The following is a 23,843-nucleotide window of genomic DNA, read 5'->3' on the forward strand; positions in this document are numbered from 1 at the left end:
GAGGTTCTGGCATGCTCATTTTCTGCCTCCCTCCCTCTCTCTCTCTCTCTCTCTTTTTCTGTCTCTACCTCTTTCTCTCTCTCTCTCAAATAAATAAATTAAATTAAATATTAAAAAATAAAATAACCAGCATGGTGGTGCATGCCTTTAATCCCAGCACTTGGGAAGCAGAGGTAGGGGGATTGCTATGAGTTCAAGGCCACCCTAAGATTACATAGAAAATTCCAGGTCAGCCTGGGCTAGGGTGACACCCTACCAAGAAAAACCAAAACCAATAATAATTAATAAAATAAAAAGCAAAACATAAAGGTCAGGGATATATAGCTTAGTGGTAGAGCACTTGCCTAGCATGGGTTCAATTTCCAGTACCTGCCCCCACTGGTTCCCTTCCCAGAGAGGACAGGACAGCATCCATACTACCACTCTAACTCCTATTTTGCTTTTGACTCTGGACAGGCTCTTGAGATTCTCCTACTTGGAAATATTTTATTCATTCATTTAAAAACCTTTATATAAGCTCAGATTTTAGATTATTATAATGAAACATGACATAAAGCTTACCATTTTAACCATTTTCAAGTGGCATGAAGTACATTCACATGGTTGTGTGGCCATCACAACTGTTTCTCTCCAGAACTTTCTCACGTTCCCAAAGTTAAAAACTCTGTCCTATGAGACACCACTCCCAGCCCCTCCTTCACCCCTGGCAACCACCATTCTATTTTCAGCCTCTGTAAATTTGCCTATATATTCATGTAATTGAGAATATTTGCATAATATTTGTTCTTTTGTGTTCTTTTTGTTATCTCACATCTTTCCCATATTTATTTTGTCTTTAAACCTACCTTACCCTCACACAGGAGCAGTCCCTGTGAGTCCTGCCCTCTCACTATGGTCATAGCCACTGCTCTAAGAGGGTTGAACAAACTAGTCTCTTCTTAGCCGTCTGGGAATGTCCATTCTCGACACTTGTCCTTGTTGTTCTGACCCTTATGAACTCCTACTTGCCTTTCTCTTCCAGACCCTGAGTGCACAGAAGCATGCCTTTGTTTTGGAAGTTCTGTCTGGTTGTCTTGAGTACCGGAAGTTACTGACCATCGTTGTGGATGCCTTCTATGTGCGGGATGGCCGCCTCTGCCTATGGGCTGACTACAGCCTCTTTGAGGGTGGGTATATCTACTATATCCACATGTCCCCAAGTGCCAGACCTGCTGTCCCCTCCAGAGTAAGAGGCTGGAAAGGTTGCCAGCTGCAGACCCTCAACAGACTGGCCTGGGAGAAGCCAGCAAATGGGCATGCTTCAGGCAGGCCACAGAAGGCAGTTCCTCATGTTTCTGCCACAGTCCTTTCCCTCACTTGATATAGGTGCTCATGAGTAGGTTAGGCTGACCATATTTTCTCTCTTTACATATGGGTACACATATTAGGCTCACAGGAGGGCAGAATCTAGGCAGACATTCCTGGGACTTGCCTGAAAGAATGCCATAAGGCAATCTGGGCTAAATAATACACCCTGCAGGCTATTCCTGGTCCTAACCCTGGCACTTGTGAGAGAACAGGCCCGATGCCAGGCTACATCATCCTGGGGGATTAACTATGAGAGCTTCCTCTTACCACTCATGTTTTCAGGGCAGGGTGACCATTGTGAACAGGTGGCTGGTGACATTGTTGGGTAGAGTGAGATCTAGCCTTAGGAGCTTCACTTGGTCATGCTGCTAGAGGGAGAGGGAGACCTGAGGGTTTCAGCATACTGGAGGGCCATGCCAGGTAGTTGGTGCCAGGTCCAAAACTAGACTGGCTCTCACAGCCTGGCTTAAGCTCAGAGGTAGAACCAAAAAAAACCCTGAGGAGTCTCTTTACCTGCAGGGACCAGAGACAATTCTGCCTTGCAGAATTAACAAACGAAAAAATTGAAACTGATGTCACTTTTACCCAGAGAACCCTTGGGATTTCTGAAAATTCATCAAATGTAGTAATATGTATGGAAGTAAAATGCCCTAACTGGCCAGCATCTAAGACCATGGAGCTTGTGTGGTCTACACAAGGTGATAGTGGCCAGTGTACCCTGCCAAGAGTGAGGTGCCTGACAAGACACTGCAGAATTCCCCTAAGGTCACACCTGGGACCCCTTTGCAGGCCAGGCAGGGCACTCTTCACACCATCCTCTCTCCTCAGTGATCTGCTACTTGGCCATGTTCCAGCTAGATGAGCTCGGCTTTCAGGCCTTCTGCAGCATCATCAAGTCCCAGCCCGCTGGCAAGGCATGCAAGGTGAGCTCCAGCCCAACACTGCAGGCCAGTGGGTGAGACTGCCAGCCAGGGCTGGAAACCATGGCCTAAGTGTGTCTGGCCAGTCCCATGCCTTTTACCCTCTCACCAGAGAAACTGGCAGATTTGTCCTTTTTTGTTTAATATCAGTTTATATCCTCTGTCTGGGACAATGTGTTCTTCTGTCCCAGGAAACCTGATTCTGCCCCCATGGGCTTATGAAGGACTGTCCATAAGCACAAGTAGTGCATGATGAATACACATCTACACTTACCTTAAGCATAGGCTTCATTTTTCCAAAGAGGCAGCAGAATTAATGGTATTGGAGAGATTCCTTAAGACTGCTCTGGTCTGCTTTCCATACTTAACAAGATCTGCTCTTGGTTCCTGCTCAGAGATCCACCTAACATCCTTCCCTGGGTCCTGCAATTCTGACTCACCAGATGTTCCATGTATGGACTGCACACTGCTCTTAGGACCTGTGCAGCACCCCCAGACCTTTGCCTAGACGCAGACCAGACCAGCAAGCTCTGAAAATCCATGACAGCAATCCACAAAACCCTCAGGGAGTCCAGGCCTGATAGCCTAATTCCAGCTGTTTGGCAGACTGAAGCAGGATTGCAAATTCAAGGCCAGCCTGGGCTACACAATGAAACCTGTCTCAAAGTAAAATGTTTTTTTTAAAAAAAAAAAAACAGCTGCCCATCAAGAACTAAGTTTAATTTCCAGTACCCACATAAAAAGCTGGCATGAGCCAGGCATGGTTGGCATACACCTTTAATCCCAGCTCTTGTGAGGCAGAAGTAAGAGGATCACTGTGAATTTGAGGCCATCCTGAAAGTACATGGTGAATTTCAGGTCAGCCTGAGCTACAGAGAGACCCTACCTGAAAACACAAACAAACGAAAAATACAAAGTGCTGACATGGTCATATGCACCTGCATGCTTGGCTCTGGGGAGGAAAGACATGGATCTCTGGAGCTCTTGGGCCAGTCAGCCTAGTCTACTTGGCAAGTTCTATGCTAATGAGAAACACTGCCTATAAAAAGGCACTTTGGGAACAGCACCTGAGGTTGTTCCTAGCCTCCACATGCAGAAAGACAGATATGCACACATGCATGTACGTGTGCATGCCTAACATATATGAGAGTCTTAGGTTGAATACCCAGTACCACATAGAATAAAAAGACCATTTTAGGGAACCTATGAGGGGCTACAGGTGTTGAATAGTGGCCAGTATAGGATCTTCCCTTTTCCATCCCACACTCTGTGCCCCCACTGGGTGATTCTAGTCCCATTGAGGTCCCTCTGCCTGCCTCAGCACTTTAGGAAGAGACCAGATGGGCCCTGAAGATTGGGATCCAGCAACTGGGGACAGGATGGCCTCTCTTGGATGCTGTCACTACTATGGTCAGAGGTGATGTTTGGAACAAGCAATATGTGCCCAAGCTGATTCCTAAGTACGGTGGCTTCCACAAGACATGCTGTCCCATCTTTGGCACCCACAATCCTTTACACTCATGTGCTGAGGGAACCTGCTACAGTCAGTCAGAGGGTTTTCTCAGGCCCACTGGAAACTACATTGTCACTCTAGAAAGGCCACTGGCAGCACTGCTGCACCATACTGCAGTGAGGAGAGTGCCTTAGTCCAGCAGGGCTGCTGAGGGTGAAGATGGAAGATGGGGATGAAGAGGTAGGAAACCTGAATGGGATATGCCCACATGGGTCTGGCAGCAGGAAGGAGGTGAGGACCAGCCACAAGGGCCAGCTGCCCTCTTCAGAAGGCATGTAGTAGCCAGGCTGATAGATGGGAAAGGAAAGAAAGAGAATGCCAGGGCAACATTCATGGACAAGGGCTAAGAAGCCCCTTTGGGGCAGGTATGGCAGGAAGGGGCCATTGAGATGAGTGGAGGGAGTGAGCAAGTTGATAGGTTAGGGAGCTGTGGAAAACTTTATAAAAAGACCCTGATTGCCTCTATATGGAGACGGCTCACAGGTGAGAGAAGGCTAGAGGCTGGTGAGGATAGTAATCAAGCCTTGCTCACCACTGTCCTCTTGGCTGGCCATGCACTGCCAGGGTTACTTCTCAAATATGTTCCCTGATCCCAAGCCCTAGCTGTGCTTTGAGAGACCCAAACCAGGGCACTATGTTATGTGTCACCATCATGCTCTCCTAGACTCTGACATGTGGTCTTGGGGTCCTGCCAATAGTGGCCACAGTGGTAGCCCAAGAGCTCTTAGCTGCCCCTTCTAGGTGGCTTTAGGGTCCTTATTGAAGGATCTCCAGTGATCCTGTCAACTAGGCCTCAAGGCTAGGCCATGTTTACCTCTTCTGGGGCACCCTCTGAAGAGCAATCCCAGGGGATCGCAGATTGAATGCTCCTTAAGAAGGTGCTAAGGGGGCTGGAGAGGTGGCTTAGTGGTCAAGGTACATGCCTGTGAAACCTAAGGACGCAGGTTCAATTCTTCAGGTCCCACGTAAGCCAGATGCACATGGTGGCACTTGCATCTGGAGTTCGTTTGCAGTGAGTGGCTAGAGGCCCTGGTGTGCCCATCCCCTCCCTCCCTCCGTTCCTCCCTCCCTCCCTCCTTCTGTCTCTAATAAGTAAATAAATAAAAATCTTTAAAAAATAAAATAAAAAATAAAAAAAAGAAGGTGCTAAGGGCCCAGAGTTATGTATCATATGCCCAGAGGGCTACCTCCTGTACCCTTCCTGGAAACCTGACAGTCCTACCCTGTGCAGGGATGTCTTGCAGCTCTTCCAGACAGCTGGTCTCCCCCTGTGAAGCTCAGCCAGTCTGGTGTATTCCTAAACCAAAGCTTTAGAGTTGGGGACCAGGAGCTGAGAGCAGCCTGAAAAATCCCACAGAACTGAGAATCTCCCAGGATTAGTTCTAGACCATCTAAAGACTTCACAACTACACACTGGGCACCATGTAAGCCCTTAGTCCAAGAAAGCAGCCTCAATCCCAGGGCTAAGACTAAATGCCCATTGTAAGGAGCTGAGTAACAAGCCACTTCCCCAGGAAGGGCAGGTTTGGGGGAGCCCTGCAGTGTCCTGGCCAAGGAGTAAAGAGTATAGAAATGGTACAGTTTTATTCCCAGAATTTCAAAGCCCACTGAGGGCAGGAAAGGACACAGACTGCCCTCCATGTGGCCCCAGCAACACCCTGCCGAGAAGTGAAGGCCCTGTGAGCTGGGTGGGAGCACAGAGACCCTTCTGGTCAGAACATGATCTGCAGGGACCCTAAAGGAAGAGGGACATCTCAAGGGGCATGGTCTGTTCAGATATCTGCAATGGACTATGACTCTGATTATTACCCTCTGTTCTGCCCCCTGTGAGGGGCACTGGGTCATCGGTGGGCAGGCAGGGCCCAGGCTAAAACTAAGCTCCTTGGGCCCTCCCCTTCTTCCCCTCCCTCACCTCCAGTTCCTCAAGTTCTTCTTCAACCCCTTGAACCTGTGCTCCTGGATCAAGGATGAGTGGAGCCTCATTTATGAGACAGCCCATGTGAAAGAGAACTGGATTGACCCCCTGATGAGGTGAGCCTGGCTACAACAGGGCATTGGGGTCCTGGACATTATCCTGTCCCTGCTCTGGGTGCATCAGAGGGCATGGGCCTCCTCATTACCTTCCTGCTCACAAAAACTCTGTGAGAAGCCAAATGTGCTCTGGATTTGAGTGGGAGGTCAGCTATTCCATGAGCCTGCCTAGGCTCACAGCCTGTGGTGGGGACAGTGGGACATGTTCCCGTGTGTGCAGCAGTGATCTCCCAGTTACATCCCTTGAGAGTATTGTGGGAACAACCATGTCTTCCTGGGAACAGGTAGATGGACTGTTTGGGTCCAAGTAGACCACTTACATGCCAGCTGGGTGCAAGAGGCCCTGGCCCCCATAGTGGAGTCCTCAGAGCTACTTCTTCACCGAGAGGAAGTTCCTTGTCCCAACCAGTTCTTGCTTCTGAATTGAGAGGACAGCTCCCCACCTCCCTCAGGTCTCCCTAGCCCACTCTGGGACCAGCTCCATCACAAGCCTGCTATCACTCCCCCTATACCTGTTCTGAAATTGGATGCCTCATGCCCTGGTAAGAACCCCTATCTGTTGGCCTTCATGGGAACCTCCCTCCTTATGGGTGGCCCTGGTTCTTCGGACAAGGCAGGAACTATTTCTAGCTATGAATCTGCACTTGGGAGTCCCATATGAGGAGACAATAGACAGGCTGGTGATGGTCAATCCAGCCCACTTGGGTTGTAGACTGAAAAGTGGACCCTCGGATTTCAGGCAGCCCACCAAGGCCGTTTCCAAACCCCTGCTCCAAAACACCCTGAGGCTGAGGCTGAGCCTGAGGACAGCTGGACTCCTTGTAAAGAATCATGACCCTCAACTCACCAGACTCTTACAGTTCCCTCCACCTGTTGTCAGCACTATAGCTCCAGAACATTCCTTTCCCATTGCCAGCTTCCTTTTCCAGCTTCTACTTCCTCTGTCAGTGCCATCTGTTCTCCCTAGATTAGCTCCACATCTCTGTCTTCAGAGAGCCCCACATCCCTGAAGTAGGGATATCTAGGTGTCTTAGTTCCCCTCTTTTCAGGGCTTTCAGACCTCAGTTTCCTCATCTGTGCCAGGGGGAGTCTCATGCATGCATGTATTGAGGCATGTGGCTATACTGAAACTGCAAACATAGTTGGTGAAGGTGGGGGGGCACCTCACCCTGTCCATCACCCTGAGGAATGCCCAAGCACTTGGGAATCCTTCAGATCACAAGAACCAGCTTCTTGGTGACTTGCCCAGGATGTGACCCAAGGGACTTCTCCACTTTTGCCTTCAAGATGGCAGCCAGAAGTCCAAAGGTTGATCAACCAGCTGGAGGGAGTGCGAGCGAGTAAAAGCCTGGACATGAAGACCAAAGCCAAGGTCACAGAGCCCAAGGAATTCAACCTGACTGTCCCCAGACCCCGAGCCATTCCAATGCCTGAGCCTGTCTCTACTGTGGCCAAGCCGAAACCAGTGAGTTGGTCACACGGCCTGAACCCCCGTGATGTACAAGCCAGGAGAATGGACTGTGGGTACTGGTGTAGGGCTGGGATTCTCCAGAGATAAGGGAGCATTCAGTGAGCTACTCTTATTACCATCCCTACCATGTGCTGGACCCCAGCAGGGAAGTCCTGAGTGGTACTGTCAGACCTGTCTGGAGTTGGTACTTGGAGTTCACTTTTAGCCATGGTACCGTGCTACCCCTCCCCACATGTTCAGGTCATAGAATATATGCTCTTGAGCCATGGGCAGGTGTAATGTCTGCCTGTATAAGCCCCAGTAATAACTGTCCCCCATTAGGAGCCTCTGTACAGCTGCCCCATATACCATGAGCATTTCCATCTTCTACCTTGCCTTGCTGATTTACCTGTCCATATGCTGTGCGTTTCAAATAACAGAAAAATGCAGCTCAAACTGGCTTAGACTGTAGACTACTAGTTGGCTCATGTGACTGAAGTAGGATAGGCATCAGGCATAGGTTGATTAGGGTTCTAGCTCTGTTTCTGTGACTGTCTCTCTTCTGTAAATTAACTTCATCTTTGGACTAACTTCTTCATTGTAGAAAAAAAAATTCAGGCCTCATATCCATATTCTACACTATCTACAACATGACATCATGTAGAACTAGGAATTCTTTAGAAGTCTGATTTGTCCCATTCAGGTTTTGTGTCTGCTTTAAACTGACTGCCACCAACTTGACTGCTATGTCCTGACTGGCCTCAGGAGCTCCTCCCAAGTACTGGCAATGGACTCAACTTCCCGGAGCCAAAATCTGGCTCCACACAAGACCAAGGGCTGTACAGGAGGGTGAGAGATGGCACTGAGGCCTCAAATCGCACACTAGTTCCATCTTTCAGGTTTCATTAAAATCTTTCAACCCAGAAACACTGAGTCCTTCTCCTTGACCCTGCTCGTTTTCCTTGTAGCATTAATTAGTTAGTAGTTTTGGGTTTGTTTTATTTACTTTTTTAAAACATATTTTATTTGTTTATTTATTTATTTAAGGGGCAGATGGGGAAATAGAAAGAAACAGAAAATGGGTGTGCCAGGGCTGCTAGCTACTACAAACTCCAGACATATGTGCCAACTTGTGCATCTGGCTTCCGTGGGTCCTAGGGAATGGAACCTGGGTCCTTATGCCAGCAAGCACCTTAACTGCTAAGCTATCTCCCCATCCCCCTCTTTTTAATTTTTAGAAAAAATTTCCTATTTATTTATTTGTGTGTATGTCTATGTTTGTCTGTGTGTTACCACTGAGCCATCTTCCCAGCCCCAGATTAGTTAGTATTTATGATTTGTGAACCTGCTTATTGTCTGATTCTTCTGCCAGAACTCGTCCTTCTTTGTCCCATGTTCTCAACATGCCTGGCAAAGTTTTGGTTCACAGAAGACTCTCATTAAGTACTTCTTGGATTAATGGATGGATAGATGGAAGAGTAGATAAATAGATGAATAGATGATGGGTGACTGTTCCCTCACTGTGAGATGGTAAACATTCACTTTCCCTGAGGTTGCTGAGATGACTGGTATAGCCACAGGCCTGTACCCATGGCCAGAACTTTCTTTCACCTGCTGGGCTGAAGCCCACTCTAAGTTATTTTACTCAACATTAATGAATGCATAGTAGATTCCAGGCATTAGACCTTCACAGAGCATGCTTTCCAGTGAGCACTTAAACAAGAAAAGTCAGGATAAGTAAAGTGCAATGTGATTTGGTGACAAATTCTGAGATGAAAAGAGAAAGAGGATTAAAAAAATAGGAACGATAGTGATTCTGGATAACATGGCCAGAAAAGGCCTTTGGGAGGTGCCTTTCCTCACTCATGGAGGAGAGAACTTGAAGAACTGAGCCAGGGGTTGGTGCTGGAAAAAGCAGGCAGTGTGCCAAGAATATATAATGATCCTAGAGCAGTGCCCCCTAGTATTAGAGAGTAGCCAAGAAGGGCTGGAGAGCAGTGAGGAGGAGAAGGAGGTAAGTGGCATCAGGACAAATGATGGTAACAGAGAGAGGACACATGATGATGTAAGCTGGTACCAACATGGGTTGTTCCTCCAGCTATAATGGGATAGAAAGCCAAGAGGTGGTTTGTGGAACACTTTCAAGCAGGTGTGCAGGACTGGAGACAGCTGTGTGACACATATATAGACAGGAATATTCCAAGGCCTTGGTTTAGACAATAGAAGTGATAGCACTAGGGTACCCAGCAAGGGCCATCAAAGCTGGGGACAGGGCAACCTTAGCCCTACCCTGTTTTAGGTTTGGGTGAGTTAATTGGCAATGTCTGGAAGACATACCGAGAAGTCAGAATGAGAGGGACAGATTAATGAATTTGGGATTCAGGGGCATCCAGGCTGGCTCCCACCTGCTCCCCCAATGGGCACAGCTCCTGTCCAGTCATTGAGTATCTTCTATGACTGGACCTAAAGGACATGCTAGAGGTATATCTTGAGGTCCCTTGATGGGCAGCTCACTTTTCTGTGGTCTGTGATATTCCCTAGCCCCTCTGCCTGCCCCTTTAGTTCTAGGAGCTGGACAACCCCTATTTCATGCCCACCCTGTCAGTCTTATCCAGGCCAGTGATGTGCCCTCAATGCCCTGATCTCAGAGTTCCCTCTATCCACTCCCATCCCATAGTCAGCTCCAGACCCCATGCCCACTCCTGGCCTGAGCCTCCAAACTGGTCACTGACCACAGACTCTCCCTCCTTTCATGCCACTAGGTCCCTCAGAGCACTTACCAGGAGCCCAAGGAGCAGCAACTACTGCAGATGGTCAAGAGATACAACCGCCGGAAGGCTGAGGTGGCTATGCACGACCCTCTCCTCCCTAAAGAACCCAGCAGGACCACTTGAGGGAGGGGCGGGGAGAAAGTTGGTGGCCTGAAGGCACATTCCATGCATCTTCTGCCCCCCTGGGTGGCAGCTGGTGGGGCAAGAACTGTGTGATATCATGGCAGGAGCTGCTGCTAAAGGCAAACATGGAAGAGCTTCGGTGTGCTATGCCCAGGCCGCACAGAAAGCCGTTAGCACAGGTAATACTCAACCTCCAGGTCAGACCATGCTATGAAAGTGTTCCTTGTGGTGCTATTTCAGTGGCAACACAATCACTTTTTTAGCCTTTCTCCCCCCATGGGCATATTTCCAGTAACCCACAGTGATCCCGGAGCCACACAGTGAAGCTGGGGTCCAAGTAGGCACACAAAGGGGCCCATCTAATATGTGAATCAGAGAAGGAAGCTGTGGCTGCTGCCTCTGGGGTTCCCGGATCCTTGCACCGAGAATTCCGCACATCTGTACACAAAGACCAGGATAGGGACAGTCAGTAAAAGTCTGTCTGGGGCTGGAGGGATGCCTTAGTGGTTAAGGCATTTCCCTGAAAAGCCAAAGGACCCAGGTTCAATTCCTCAGGACTCACATGTGCCAGCTGCACAAGGTGGTACATGCATCTGGAGTTTGTTTGCAGTGGCTAGAGGCCCTGGTGCACCCATTCTTTCTCTCTCTCTTTCTCTTTCTCTCTCTCTCTCTCTCTCTCCCCCCACCCTTCCACTTTCTCTGTCAAATAAATAAATTAAATTTTTTTTTAAGTCTGTCTGGAAGCCAGACGTGGTGGTTCATACATTTAATCCTAGCACTCAGGAGGTAGAGGTAGGAGGACTGCCATGAGTTCAAGGCCATCCTGAGACTACATAATGAATTCCAGGTCAGCCTGAGCTAGAGTGCGACCCTACCTCAAAAGAGAAACAAACAAAAAAGTCCCTCTCTCTCTCTCTCTGTGCTTGAAAATAAACAAACAAAAATATTAAAAAGAGCCAGGCATGGTGGTGCACACCTTTAATTCCAGCATTTGGGAGGCTGAAGTAGGAGGATTGCTGTGAGTTTGAGGCCAGCCTGAGACTACAGAGTGAATTCCAAGCCAGCCTGAGCTAGAGTGAGACCCTACTTCATAAAACCAAAAAAAAAAAAAAAAAAGCCAAGTGACTAGGACAAGGAAGTGTAGCCTCTAGAGAGGCTCACTCAGGAGTGCAGCCCATCTGGGGCAATGGGCCTGCACGAGTAGCCCCTCCCCCGCATCTGGGCAGCCTGAGACTATGAACATTGAAAAGCAGCATCCCTGGGGTTATGAAGGTTGTCTTTTCCCAGCTGTTCCTCCACAGTGGGGCTTGAGATGTGCCCTTTTCCCCTGTCTTGCTACTTATTTCAAAGGGCAGCAAAAAGGCAGTGTCTGGGGCAGAAATTCAGGGTCAGCTCAGGACAGGACATGGAGTCAGTAAGGCCCTAATCCTGGGTAACTGAGAAGGATGCTGAGCCTGAGCTAACCAATCCATCTGGGGAACACTGGCCCTATGCCCATGTGGTCCCAATAAAGCTTAGAGGGCCATGAAGGACAGAATGCTGCCCTAGGGACCAGGATGGGCACATGTGGTGGGTCAGTGAAGTAAAAGCAAAGGGGTCCTAAGCCAACCACTGGTGCCAGGCTGTCTCCCCCTGATTTGCAGGACTCCAAGAAGCAAGAACAACATCAACCCACACCTCGCATCCGTAGGACTCCCCAGCTGACCTTCTTCAGGGTGAGAAGGCATCCTAGCATGTCCCTCCCTCCCTGCCCTGCCCTAGAAAGACTCCAAAAGTGGGAGCTAGAATACCCAAGCGCCCTTAGGACAGCCTGACTTTTGGGGGAAGAGGGAAATACCTGTGCAGGAAGCAGGTGGACAGAACAGGATGGAAGAACACTTGCTCTTGAGTCACCCCTCTCCTCTGCCACAGCCTGACAACTTCCCAGTCAAGTTGAATACAGCTGCCATCCTTCGAGAAGGGGCCTTATACCAGCGACAGGTGGAAAAAGAACTACAGAGGTGAGGGTGGTTTCCCTTCTAGTCTCTCAGCCTCCCAGGTGCTGCCATTAAGAGAGAAGCCTGGAGGAGGGGTCAATCGATGTGACAGCTCAGCAGAGAGGGACAGGAGTGGGGTGTCTGATGATATTGAGGAAAACAAAAAATGTACCCATTTTTGGTGCATACCTATAATCCCAGGACCAGGGATGTTGGGGCAGGAAAATGGAGAGTTCAAACCAACCTGGACTACATAGCAAGACCCTGTTTTGGGGCTGTGAAAATAGCTCAGCAGTTAAAGATGCTTGCTTATAAAGTCTGATGGGCCTAGGGTGGTGATGCTCGCCTTTAATCCCAGCACTTGGGAGGCAGACGTAGGGGGATTGCCATCCTGAGACTACATAGTGAATTCCAGGTCATCCTGGACTAGAGCAAGAACCTACCTCAAAAAGAAAAGAAAAGAAAAGAAAAGAAAAAGAAAAAGAAAAGCCTGATGGCCCAGGTTCAATTCTTGAGCCATTCATGTAAGCCATTCACTTTAAAAGTGAAGGAAGTGTCTGGTGTTTACAGCAGCAAGAGGTTGTGGTATGCCCACACTTACATTCATACATATACAATGTACAAATAAAGAAATAAATAAAAGATGCTGTCTCAGCCAGGTATGGTGGTGCACACCTTTAATCCCAGCACTTGGGAGGCAAAGGATCGTCATGAGTTCAACACCACCCTGAGACTACACAGTGAATTCCAGGTCAGCCTGGGCTAGAGTGAGACCCTACCTAAAAAAAAAAAAGAAAAAAAAAAGACTGTCTCAAAAACAAACCCAAAACACCTGTTTCTCCTATGCTCTCACTCAATAACTCACTTCTGACGTGAAGTTGGGGATTTCTCCCCACCAGCCAGCAAGCAAAGCTGCAACAGTGTATAGCACCGAGTGTCCTCTAATTCACATTTGCTCTGACATCATCCACGTGGAGACAGTGTCAGACCCCTCACATAGAAAGCTCTGTCCTTAAGACTACTCCATGCTGGGGCCAGTTGCAATCCACACCTTCTTTTACCTGTTTGTTTTAGTTATAAATAAGGGTTTCCACAGACCCCTCCTCAGGCTCACAGAACTCAGGGATACACAGACATTGACTAGTTTGTTGGAATCCTCTACAGTGGGTAGAGATGGGGGGATGCAAAAAGCATGGAGCCCTCCTGCCCCACCGAGGTGCACCACCTCCTGAATTTTTGACTTGCTGAGCTGGCCCGGCACTCAACACTCCCCCCACACCCCGTGCTTTGGGATTTGTGGATGCCTCTGATACAGGTTGATTACACCATTGGTCACAGAGGATCAGGTCATCAATTCCTATGCCATTCTAGAAGGTGATGGATGGAGCTGAAAGTTCTAACCATGTGATCCTAACCTTGCCTTGGTCTTTTTGGTGACCAGCACCATCCTAACAGAGATGAAGACCAAATACATATTTGACAGTATCACATTCACTCCCAACCTTTGAATGTGGATTCCTTACAGGAAACCAATATACAACTCAGAAGATTCTGCTGTGATCCTGGGCTCCCATTCTGTCATGAGTAGTAATTACTCACTGTGACACATCCATCATTGTGTCAGATGAAGAACTTGCAGGCTTCTGTTAGGTCAGTTCCAAAAGCAGGAATGGACCAGGGGTGATGGCACATGCCTTTAATCCTAGCACTCGGGAGGCAGAGGTAGGAGGATCGCCGTGAGTTCAAGGCCACCCTGAGACTACAGAGTGAATTCCAGGTCATCCTGGGCTAAAGTGAGACCCTACCTCAAAAAGTCAAACAAAAGCAGGACTGGCTCAGCTCACCTTTTAGGCACCTGATATAACTGAGCTGAGACAATACGGTCTCTTCAACAATTGAGTTTCCCTTGCTCTGAGACAGGTTAGATCATTCCTTTACCCTGAAGTACTCCTCCCTGTCCATTAGCACTCAAGACTTTCCATCTTTGGAAAGTGACTGGAATCAGCTGCTTTGCTGGTCCTTACAGCAGGCAGCAATTCTATGCCAGCAAGTGGCTCTCCATCATTCTGTCCCCATTCAAACAGAGCAAGGAACCTCAACTTGGCCAGAGAAGGTGAATGTACAACCCACTTCCACAATTTCTCCTAAGTTTTTGTTCAAGAACACACTCCTTCTTTAAAAATATTTTACTTATTCATTTTATTTTGAGAGAGAAACAGAAAGAAAGAGGCATAGAGAGAGAATGCCAGGGCCTCTAGCCACTGCAAACAAACTTCAGAAGCATGTGTTACCTTGTGTATCTGGCCTGTATGGGGACTGAGGAATTGAACCTAGATCCTTAGGCTTCACAGGCAAGCACCTTAAGAGTTAAGTCGTCTCTATACACACACTTCCTTTAAATTAAAAAAAAAAAAATTAGAGAAAGAGTTGGAGTGCCAGGGCCTCAGGCACTACAATTGAACTCCAGACACTTTCGCCACCTAGTGGGCATGTGCGACCTTGTGATTGCCTCACCTTTGTGCATCTGGCTTACATGGGATCTGGAGAGTTGAACATGGGTCTTTAAGCTTCACCCACAAGCGCCTTAATTGCTAAGCCATTTCTCCAGACCCCTATACACACATTTCTTACTTCAAATGTGGGAAGATTTCTCCCCATCACCAGCAAGCATGCTACAGTGATGGGCATCGTCTGGGTGTCATCTACCTGACACTGCTGTCTGGAGGCCTTGTCAGATGCCACAGGTCAAGGGCTCTGTTCTTAAGACTGTCCCCACCACAGATGCCAGTTGCAATTCCCATGTAATTTTGTTAGTTGATTGATTACGTCTTGTTTTTCAGTGCTAGGGGTCAAACCCAGTGCCCTACCAGTAAATGATGTCTGTCTCCCATCTCCCAGGGTTGATCAGCTTGTAGATGGGGCTGGAGACTTCTCAGAATTCCTCGAGTGGCAGAAGAAGATGAAGACAAGGGACCGGGAGGAGCAGCTGGCCGCAGGCGAGTGTCGGCGGCTACAGGGGAAACTCAGCCATGAGGAGGCCATCCTGGCCCGGCAGAACCTCATGCAGGAGAACAAACAGAAGGCTGACCAGAAGAAAGAGGAGGTGATGTGCTGGGGGAGTGGCCAGGGTCATAAAGGCTGGCTGGGCAGTATGACTTTTGGGAGCCACAGGCCATGGCCAGCACAGAAGCCAAGGGCCTACAAGGTCCTATGGCAGCAGCTAGCTAGAGCATGTTAGTACTGGTGGCTGTAGGCTTTCAGGCTGACCATGGGTCATTGCCTCCTAAGATCTACAGGGAGCCAAGGTTTCTCTGATTCTGCCTCATAGCCAGGGGTCCAGAGCAGTCTCATGGCAACTGAGCTGAGTGGGATGTCTGCCTAAGGCTTCTGCTATTAGATTACCTCCTCCCCAACTCCCAGCAGGCTCATTTTGCCCACTGATTCCTGCGTGACCCTGAGGGAAGCCCTGAGGTTCTGGCAGAAGGTAAACATTTGTATGTGACATGTTTGCCTGTGGTGTCCTCTGCAAGGAGGTTTGTGCACCTCACATTACCATATAGAAGCTCCTGTCTCACCAGCCCTGGCTCTTCCTCTCCTAGAATAGACTGCCTGGGTGGGGGCTCCAAGCCTGTGTTTCCCCCAAGAAAGCTGGTGCCTGCTGAGGGACCTCCAAGTCTTGATGAACCAGGAGCCTATTCGCTCCCAGCAGGTTTAAACTGTAACTCTCTCAGATGTGTCTGACTCAGTGCCCAAGGTCACTCCAGTTACTTCTTTGAGTAGACTCACTTGTGTGTGTGTATTCCATTTTAGGATTTGCTTGCTTACTCTTTTAGTTTACTTTTTTTGGTTTGTTTGTTTTTGAAACAGAGTCTCATTCTAGCCCAGGCTGACCTGGAAATCACTCCATAGACCAGGCTGGCCTCGAACTCACAGTGATCTTCCTCCCAAGGGCTGGAATTAAAGGTGTGTGCCACCATACCTGGCTTTAGTTCATTAAAAAAATATATACTCTTGAGCTGGGCGTAGTGGCTAGTGGTACATGCCATTAATCCCAACACTGGGGAGGCAGAGGTAGGAGGATCACAGTGAGTTCGAGGCCACTCTGAGAATACAGAATTAATTCCAGGTCAGCCTGAGCTAGAGTGAAACCCTACCTCAAAAAACCAAAAAATAAAATTAAAAAATGCTCTTATTTATTTAGGAGAGTGTATATATATATATATATGCCAAGACCATGTGTTGCTGCAAAAGAACACATGTGCCAGTTTGTACATCTGGCTTTTTTTTTTTTAATTTTTATTAACATTTTCCATGATTATAAAATACATCCCATGGTAATTCCCTCCCTCCCCACCCCCACACTTTCCCGTTTGAAATTCCATTCTCCATCATATTACCTCCCCATTACAATCATTGTAATTACATATGTACAATATCAACCTATTAAGTATCCTCCTCCGTTCCTTTCTCCACCCTTTATGTCTCCTTTTCAACTTACTGGCCTCTGCTACTAAGTATTTTCATTCTCACACAGAAGCCCAGTCATCTGTAGCTAGGATCCCCATATGAGAGAGAACATGTGGCGCTTGGCTTTCTGGGCCTGGGTTACCTGACTTAGTATAATACTTTCCAGGTCCATCCATTTTTCTGCAAATTTCATAACTTCATTTTTCTTTACCGCTGAGTAGAACTCCATTGTATAAATGTACCACATCTTCATTATCCACTCATCTGTTGAGGGACATCTAGGCTGGTTCCATTTCCCAGCTATTATAAATTGAGCAGCAATAAACATGGTTGAGCATGTACTTCTAAGGAAATGAGATGAGTCCTTTGGATATATGCCTAGGAGTGCTATAGCTGGGTCATATGGTAGATCAATCTCTAGCTGCTTTAGGAACCTCCACACTGTTTTCCACAATGGCTGGACCAGATTGCATTCCCACCAGCAGTGCAGAAGGGTTCCTTTTTTTCCACATCCCCGCCAACATTTATGATCATTTGTTTTCATGATGGTGGCCAATCTGACAGGAGTGAGATGGAATCTCAATGTAGTTTTAATCTGCATTTCCCTGATGACTAGTGACGTAGAACATTTTTTTAGGTGCTTATATGCCATTCGTATTTCTTCCTTTGAGAACTCTCTATTTAGCTCCTTAGCCCATTTTTTGATTGGCCTGTTTGATTCCTTATTAGTTAACTTTTTGAGTTCTTTGTATATCCTAGATATTAATCCTTTATCAGATATATAGCTGGCGAAGATTTTTTCCCATTCTGTAGGTTGCCTCTTTGCTTTTTTCACTGTGTCCTTTGCGGTGCAAAATCTTTGTAATTTCATTAGGTCCCAGTGGTTAATCTGTGGTTTTATTGCCTGAGCAATTGGGGTTGTATTCAGAAAGTCTTTGCCAAGACCAATATGTTGAAGGGTTTCCCCTACTTTTTCCTCTAGCAGTTTCAAAGTTTCCGGTCTGATGTTAAGGTCTTTAATCCATTTGGACTTAATTCTTGTGCATGGCGAGAGAGAAGAATCTATTTTCATCCTTCTGCAGATATTTATCCAGTTTTCAAAACACCATTTGCTGAAAAGGCTGTCTCTTCTCCAATGAGTATTTTTGGCATTTTTATCGAATATCAGGTGGCTATAGCTACTTGGGCTTACATCTGGGTCCTCTATTCTGTTCCACTGATCTACATGTCTGTTTTTGTGCCAGTACCATGCTGTTTTTGTTACTATGGCTCTGTAGTATAGGTTAAAATCAGGTATGGTGATACCACCAGCCTCTTTTTTGTTGCTCAGTATTATTTTAGATATTCGAGGTTTTTTGTGATTCCAAATGAATTTTTGGATTGTTTTTTCTATTTCCATGAAGAAAGCCTTTGGAATTTTGATAGGGATTGCATTAAATGTGTAGATTGCTTTAGGTAAGATTGCCATTTTCACAATATTGATTCTTCCAATCCAGGAACAAGGGATGTTTCTCCACTTTCTAGTGTCTTCTGCAATTTCTCGCTTGAGTGTTTTAAAGTTCTCATTGTATAGATTCTTTACTTCCTTGGTTAGGTTTATTCCAAGGTATTTTATTTTTTTTGATGCAATTGTGAATGGGAGTGATTTTCTGATTTCATCCTCTGTGTGTTTGTTGTTAGCATATACGAAGGCTACTGATTTCTGTGTATTTATTTTGTATCCTGCTACATTGCTGTAGGTTTTGATCAGCTCTAACAGCTTGCTAGTAGAGTCTTTAGGGTCCTTTATGTATAGAATCATGTCATCTGCAAATAATGATAACTTGATTTCTTCCTTTCCAATTTGTATCCCTTTTATGTGTGTCTCTTGCCTTATTGCTATGGCTAAGACTTCCAAAACTATATTAAATAGAAGTGGAGACAGTGGACACCCTTGTCTTGTTCCTGATTTTAGTGGAAAAGCTTCCAGTTTTTCCCCATTTAGTAATATGTTGGCTGTAGGCTTGTCATAAATAGCCTTTATTATATTGAGATATGTTCCTTCTATTCCCAGTCTCTGTAGGACTTTTATCATGAAGGGATGTTGGATTTTGTCAAATGCTTTCTCTGCATCTAATGAGATGATCATGTGATTTTTGTCCTTCAACCCATTTATGTAATGTATTACATTTATAGATTTGCGTATGTTGAACCATCCCTGCATCTCTGGGATAAAGACTACTTGGTCAGGGTGAATGATCTTTTTGATATACTCTTGTATTCTGTTTGCCAATATTTTGTTGAGAATTTTTGCATCTATGTTCATGAGGGAGATTGGTCTGTAATTTTCTTTTTTTGTTCTATCTTTGCCTGGTTTTGGTATCAGGGTGATGCTGGCCTCATAGAAGGAGTTTGGTAGGATTCCTTCTTTTTCTATTTCCTGGAAAAGCTTAAGAAGCAATGGTGTTAGCTCTTCCTTAAAAGTCTGGTAAAATTCAGCAGTGAATCCATCCGGGCCTGGGCTTTTTTTAGTTGGGAGATTATTGATAACTGCTCGGATCTCCATGTTTGTTATAGGTCTATTTAAGTGATTAATCTCATTTTGATTTAATTTAGGTAGGTCATATAGATCAAGGAAATCATCCATTTCTTTCAGATTTTCATACTTTGTGGAGTATATGCTTTTATAGTATGTCCCTATAATTTTTTGAATTTCTCTGGAATCTGTTGTGACGTTACCTTGTTCATCTCTGATTTTATTAATTTGTGTCTCTTCTCTCTTTCTTTTGGTCAGATTTGCTAAGGGTTTATCAATCTTGTTTATCCTTTCAAAGAACCAACTCTTTGTTTCATTAAGTCTTTGGATTGTTCTTTTTGTTTCTATTTCATTAATTTCTGCCCTAATCTTTATTATTTCTTCCCGTCTACTAATTTTTGGTTTGCCTTGTTCTTCTTTTTCCAAGGCTTTAAGGCGAAGCATTAGGTCGTTTACTTGCAACCTTTCTAATTTCTTAATATAGGCACTTAAGGCTATAAATTTACCTCTTAGAACTGCCTTCATTGTGTCCCAGAGATTTTGGTATGTTGTGTTCTCATTATCATTTGACTCTATAAGTTTTTTGATTTCCTTTTTGATTTCTTCATTGACCCACTCATCATTTAGTAGTGTATTGTTTAGTTTCCATGATTTTGTGTATGCTCTATAGCCTTTCTTGCTACTGATTTATAGTTTAATTCCATTGTGGTCAGATAGAATGCAAGGAATTATTTCAATTTTCCTGAATTTGTTAAGATTTGCTTTGTGTCCTAATATATGGTCTATTTTAGAGAATGTTCCATGTGCTGCTGAAAAGAATGTATATTCTGCAGCCTTTGGGTGAAATGTCCTGTATATATCTGTTAGGTCCATTCCTTCTATGACCTCATTTAGCCCAGATGCCTCTCTGTTTATTCTTTCCCTGGATGACCTGTCAATTGATGAGAGTGGGGTGTTAAAGTCACCCACCACCACTGTGTTTGGTGTTATCTGTGACCTTAGTTCTAATAGTGTTTGTTTGACGAATTTGGGAACCCCCGTGTTAGGTGCATATATGTTTAGGATTGTAATGTCCTCCTGTTGGAGTGTGCCCTTAATCAATATAAAGTGACCTTCCTTATCTTTTTTGACTAACGTCGGACTAAAGTCTACCCTGTCTGATATTAGGATAGCAACCCCTGCTTGTTTTCTAGGCCCATTTGCTTGAAACACCGTCTTCCAACCTTTCACCCTAAGATAATGTCTATCCTTTGTAATAAGGTGAGTTTCTTGGAGACAACAAATTGTAGGATCCTGCTTTTTAACCCAGTCTGCAAATCTATGTCTTTTCATTGGGGCATTGAGACCGTTGATATTAAGAGATATTATTGAAAGGTGTGTATTTATGTTTGCCATTTGTTTGTGTGTGTGTTACTTGTTCTACCTGTGCTCTCTTCTGTTAACTGGTATTTGAGTATAGCTGGTTTTTTCTAGGTTCCTTATATGTGTGCTTTTCCTTTTGTTCAGCATGGAGGATTCTATCAAGTATTTTCTGTAGAGCTGGTTTTGTCTTCAAATACTCCTTTAACCTGCTTTTGTCATGGAATGTCTTTATTTCTCCATCTATTTGGATGGATAACTTTGCAGGATAAAGTAACCTTGGTTGACAGTTGTTATCTTTCAGAACTTGGAATATATCACTCCAAGCCCTTCTGGCTTTAAAAGTTTGTGTTGAATAATCTGCTGTAATCCTGATGGGCTTGCTTTTGTAGGTAACTTGATTTTTCTCTCTAACTGCTTTCAATATTTTTTCTTTGGTTTGTGTGTTTGGAAGTTTGAGTATAATGTGGCGAGGAGAGTTTCTTTCTGGGTTTTGTCTGGCTGGGGTTCTAAAGGCTTCCTGTATCTGTATTGGCACCTCTTTCCCAATTTGGGGAAAATTTTCCTCTATGATTTTGTTGAAGATGCCTACTATGCCTCTGGAGTGGAGTTCTTCTCCTTCTACTATGCCCTGAATTCTTATATTGGATCTTTTCATAGTGTCCCGAATATCTTGAAATTCCCACTCATACTTTTCTATAAGTTTGTCTTTCTCTTTGTTGGACTGCATTAGGTCTGCCACCTGATCTTCTAGCTTAGATATTCTGTCCTCTCCCTCATCCATCCTACTGGTGAGATTTTCTACAGAGTTTTTTATTTCATTAACTGTGTTCTTCATTGCTAGTAATTCTGACTGGTTTTTCTTTATTATTTCTATTTCCCTATTTATGTCTTGTATTGCCTTCTTTATTTCATTAAATTGGTGTCCTGCCTCTTCTTTGATTCCTTTGATTTCCTCTTTGATTTCCTCTTTGATTTCTTCTTTGATTGTTTTCATGTGTTCTTTGACCTCTTTGAACATATTTATAATTATTCTTTTGAACTCTTTCTCAGGCATTTCCTCTAACTCTTTCTCACTGGAGGACATTTCTGATGCATTAACACTTTTAGGTGGGTTTATATCGTCTTGCTTTTTAGTGTTTCTTGTGTTATAATGTATATATTTTTGCATCTTGGATTAAGTTAATGCTTGGATTTTCTAGCTAGCTGTGTATTCTTAGCTGTATCAATTGATTTGATGTAATATATTTTCAGGGTAGGACCTTAAGGTATTAGGTGTGGCTCTTAAGACTCTCAGAGTATCTACAAAGATATTCTTAGGGGTTGAGTTTCCCTGCTATAGGAGTATTCAAGCAGGCTGAGTGGAATAAAATACTGGTAGATTCTAAAATTTAACTAAACACTGTACACATTCAATCAAAAACAGCCCCGAGTATGTATGCAAGAGTAGTTATTATAATGATCAGATCCTCTATCAACAAAGAGGTTTAGATTTCTGGTCTGTTGAGGTATCCAAGTCAGCTTGACCAAGTGAGACCCTTCCCTGGTGCAATTCCAGTTACCTTGGGTGATTGTGGTCTCAGTCAAGTTGCTGCCTGGGTCGTCGGGTTGCTGTTCTGATTTCTGGAGCTGGGCACTTGCTTTTCCTACGGGGCAAACTGAGCCGCTGCTGCTGCCTCTGCTGCTGTCGTAGCTGCCACCACCGGAGCCATCACCGCTGCTGAAGCTGCCGCTGCCGTGTGCACCACTGCTGTTCACTCCGAAGCCGCTGCTGCGGGATCTGCCGCCGCTGCCGCTCCTGGGTCCGCTGCTGCTGGGGCCACTGGTACCGGTGCTGGAGCCGCTGAAGTTGCTGCCGAACTCTGCTCCTGCTTGGGTCCCACTGTCAGCCCAAGTTGGCGTGGCCGGTCCCGAGCCGCTGCTGTGTTCGCTGGAGCTGGGCTCAGGTTGTGGGGGAGGGGAGGGAGCCACGGCTGCTCTGGTTGTATCGCTGTTCCACGTGTGCTTCTACCTCGCGGTCTGCTCTTCCCTCCGTTGCTCGCTGCCGCTCTCCCCTCACGTTTCCCGAGTTGCGGAGAGCGCGGTGTGAGGGGAAAATCCCGCACCTGGCTTGTCCTGCGGCTCGAGCCGAGAGTCCGGCGGCTTTCTGCCGTGCCGCGGCTGCGGCGGGTGGCCGAGCTGCCCCGGAGCCGCTGTTCCCGCCTGTGCAGGCTCTGGATGCTCTGGAACTCTTCTACTTCTCCGCTGCCGCCTCAATTTCCTATACACCTCACTTTTTAGTAAAAGTGTGTATTTTGCTGAGTTTTTTTGGTCTTTTTCCCCCCTAGGCTGCTTTGGCGTGGTACCTACGCCGCCATCTTAACCGGAAGTCTACATCTGGCTTTTTGTGGGTACTGGGAATTGAACCAGGCCAGCAGGCTTAGCAGGTGATGCGTCTGGATTTCACTTGCAGCGGCTTGAGGCCTTGGTGCACCCATTCTCTCTCTCTTTCTCTCTCAAATAAATAAACAAAACATTTAAAAAAAATTTTTTTTAATTTATTTATTTGAGAGCGACAGACACAGAGAGAAAGACAGATAGAGGGAGAGAGAGAGAATGGGCGCGCCAGGGCTTCCAGCCTCTGCAAACGAACTCCAGATGCGTGCGCCCCCTTGTGCATCTGGCTAACGTGGGACCTGGGGAACCGAGCCTCGAACCAGGGTTCTTAGGCTTCACAGGCAAGCACTTAACCGCTAAGCCATCTCTCTAGTCCTAAACAAAACATTTTAAAAATGCATTCCCTTAATAGTTTCAGGGCTATTCAAACAATCAATTTCACATGAGGTGTTTTGTGATAGTTTGTGTGTTTGAGGGATTGATGTATTTGATAGCTGTCAAATTTTAAAAAAATAGAAGTTTATAATACTCTGTTAACATCTTTTTAAAGTTTTTTTGTTTATTTTTATTTATTAGAGAGTGACAAACAGACAGAGAGAAAGAGTCAAAGAGAGAGAGAATGGGCATGCTAGGGCCTCCAGATGCATGTGCCACATTATGCATCTGGCTTACGTGGGTCCTGGGGAATTGAGCCTTGAACTGGTGTCCTTAGGCTTCCCAGGCAAGCACTTAACCACTAAGCCATTTCTCCAGCCCCCATGTTAACATCTTTTGAATGTTGGTAGGGTCTATAGTGATAAGATTTGTTTTAAGCTGGGTGTGGGTGGTGTACTTTTTTTTTTATTCTAGGTCAGCTCAGGCTGACCTAGAATTCACTATGTAGTCTTAGGGTAGCCTCAGACTCATGGCGATCCATCTACCTCTGCCTCCCTAGTGCTGGGATTAAAGGCATGTGCCACAATGCCTGACTTGGGAGGTATACATTTTTGATCCCA

At 45.9% G+C, this 23,843-nt stretch overlaps 1 protein-coding gene across 1 annotated transcript in view; it reads left to right on the plus strand.

The window, feature by feature from the left end:
• The window catches only part of Cfap99 (cilia and flagella associated protein 99), a 93,081-nt gene that overhangs the window by 43,843 nt on the left and 25,395 nt on the right, over positions 1–23,843 (plus strand). The window contains exons 3-11 of the mRNA XM_045161261.1: positions 1,022–1,166; positions 2,176–2,270; positions 5,699–5,811; positions 7,099–7,276; positions 10,024–10,104; positions 10,260–10,334; positions 11,799–11,870; positions 12,067–12,155; positions 15,030–15,234. Coding sequence (XP_045017196.1) covers positions 1,022–1,166; positions 2,176–2,270; positions 5,699–5,811; positions 7,099–7,276; positions 10,024–10,104; positions 10,260–10,334; positions 11,799–11,870; positions 12,067–12,155; positions 15,030–15,234 — 1,053 coding nt within the window. The remainder of the gene's footprint in view (positions 1–1,021; positions 1,167–2,175; positions 2,271–5,698; positions 5,812–7,098; positions 7,277–10,023; positions 10,105–10,259; positions 10,335–11,798; positions 11,871–12,066; positions 12,156–15,029; positions 15,235–23,843) is intronic.

The sequence above is a fragment of the Jaculus jaculus genome, chromosome 11 (genome assembly GCF_020740685.1).
Source record: "Jaculus jaculus isolate mJacJac1 chromosome 11, mJacJac1.mat.Y.cur, whole genome shotgun sequence".
Taxonomy (NCBI): Eukaryota; Metazoa; Chordata; class Mammalia; order Rodentia; family Dipodidae; genus Jaculus; species Jaculus jaculus.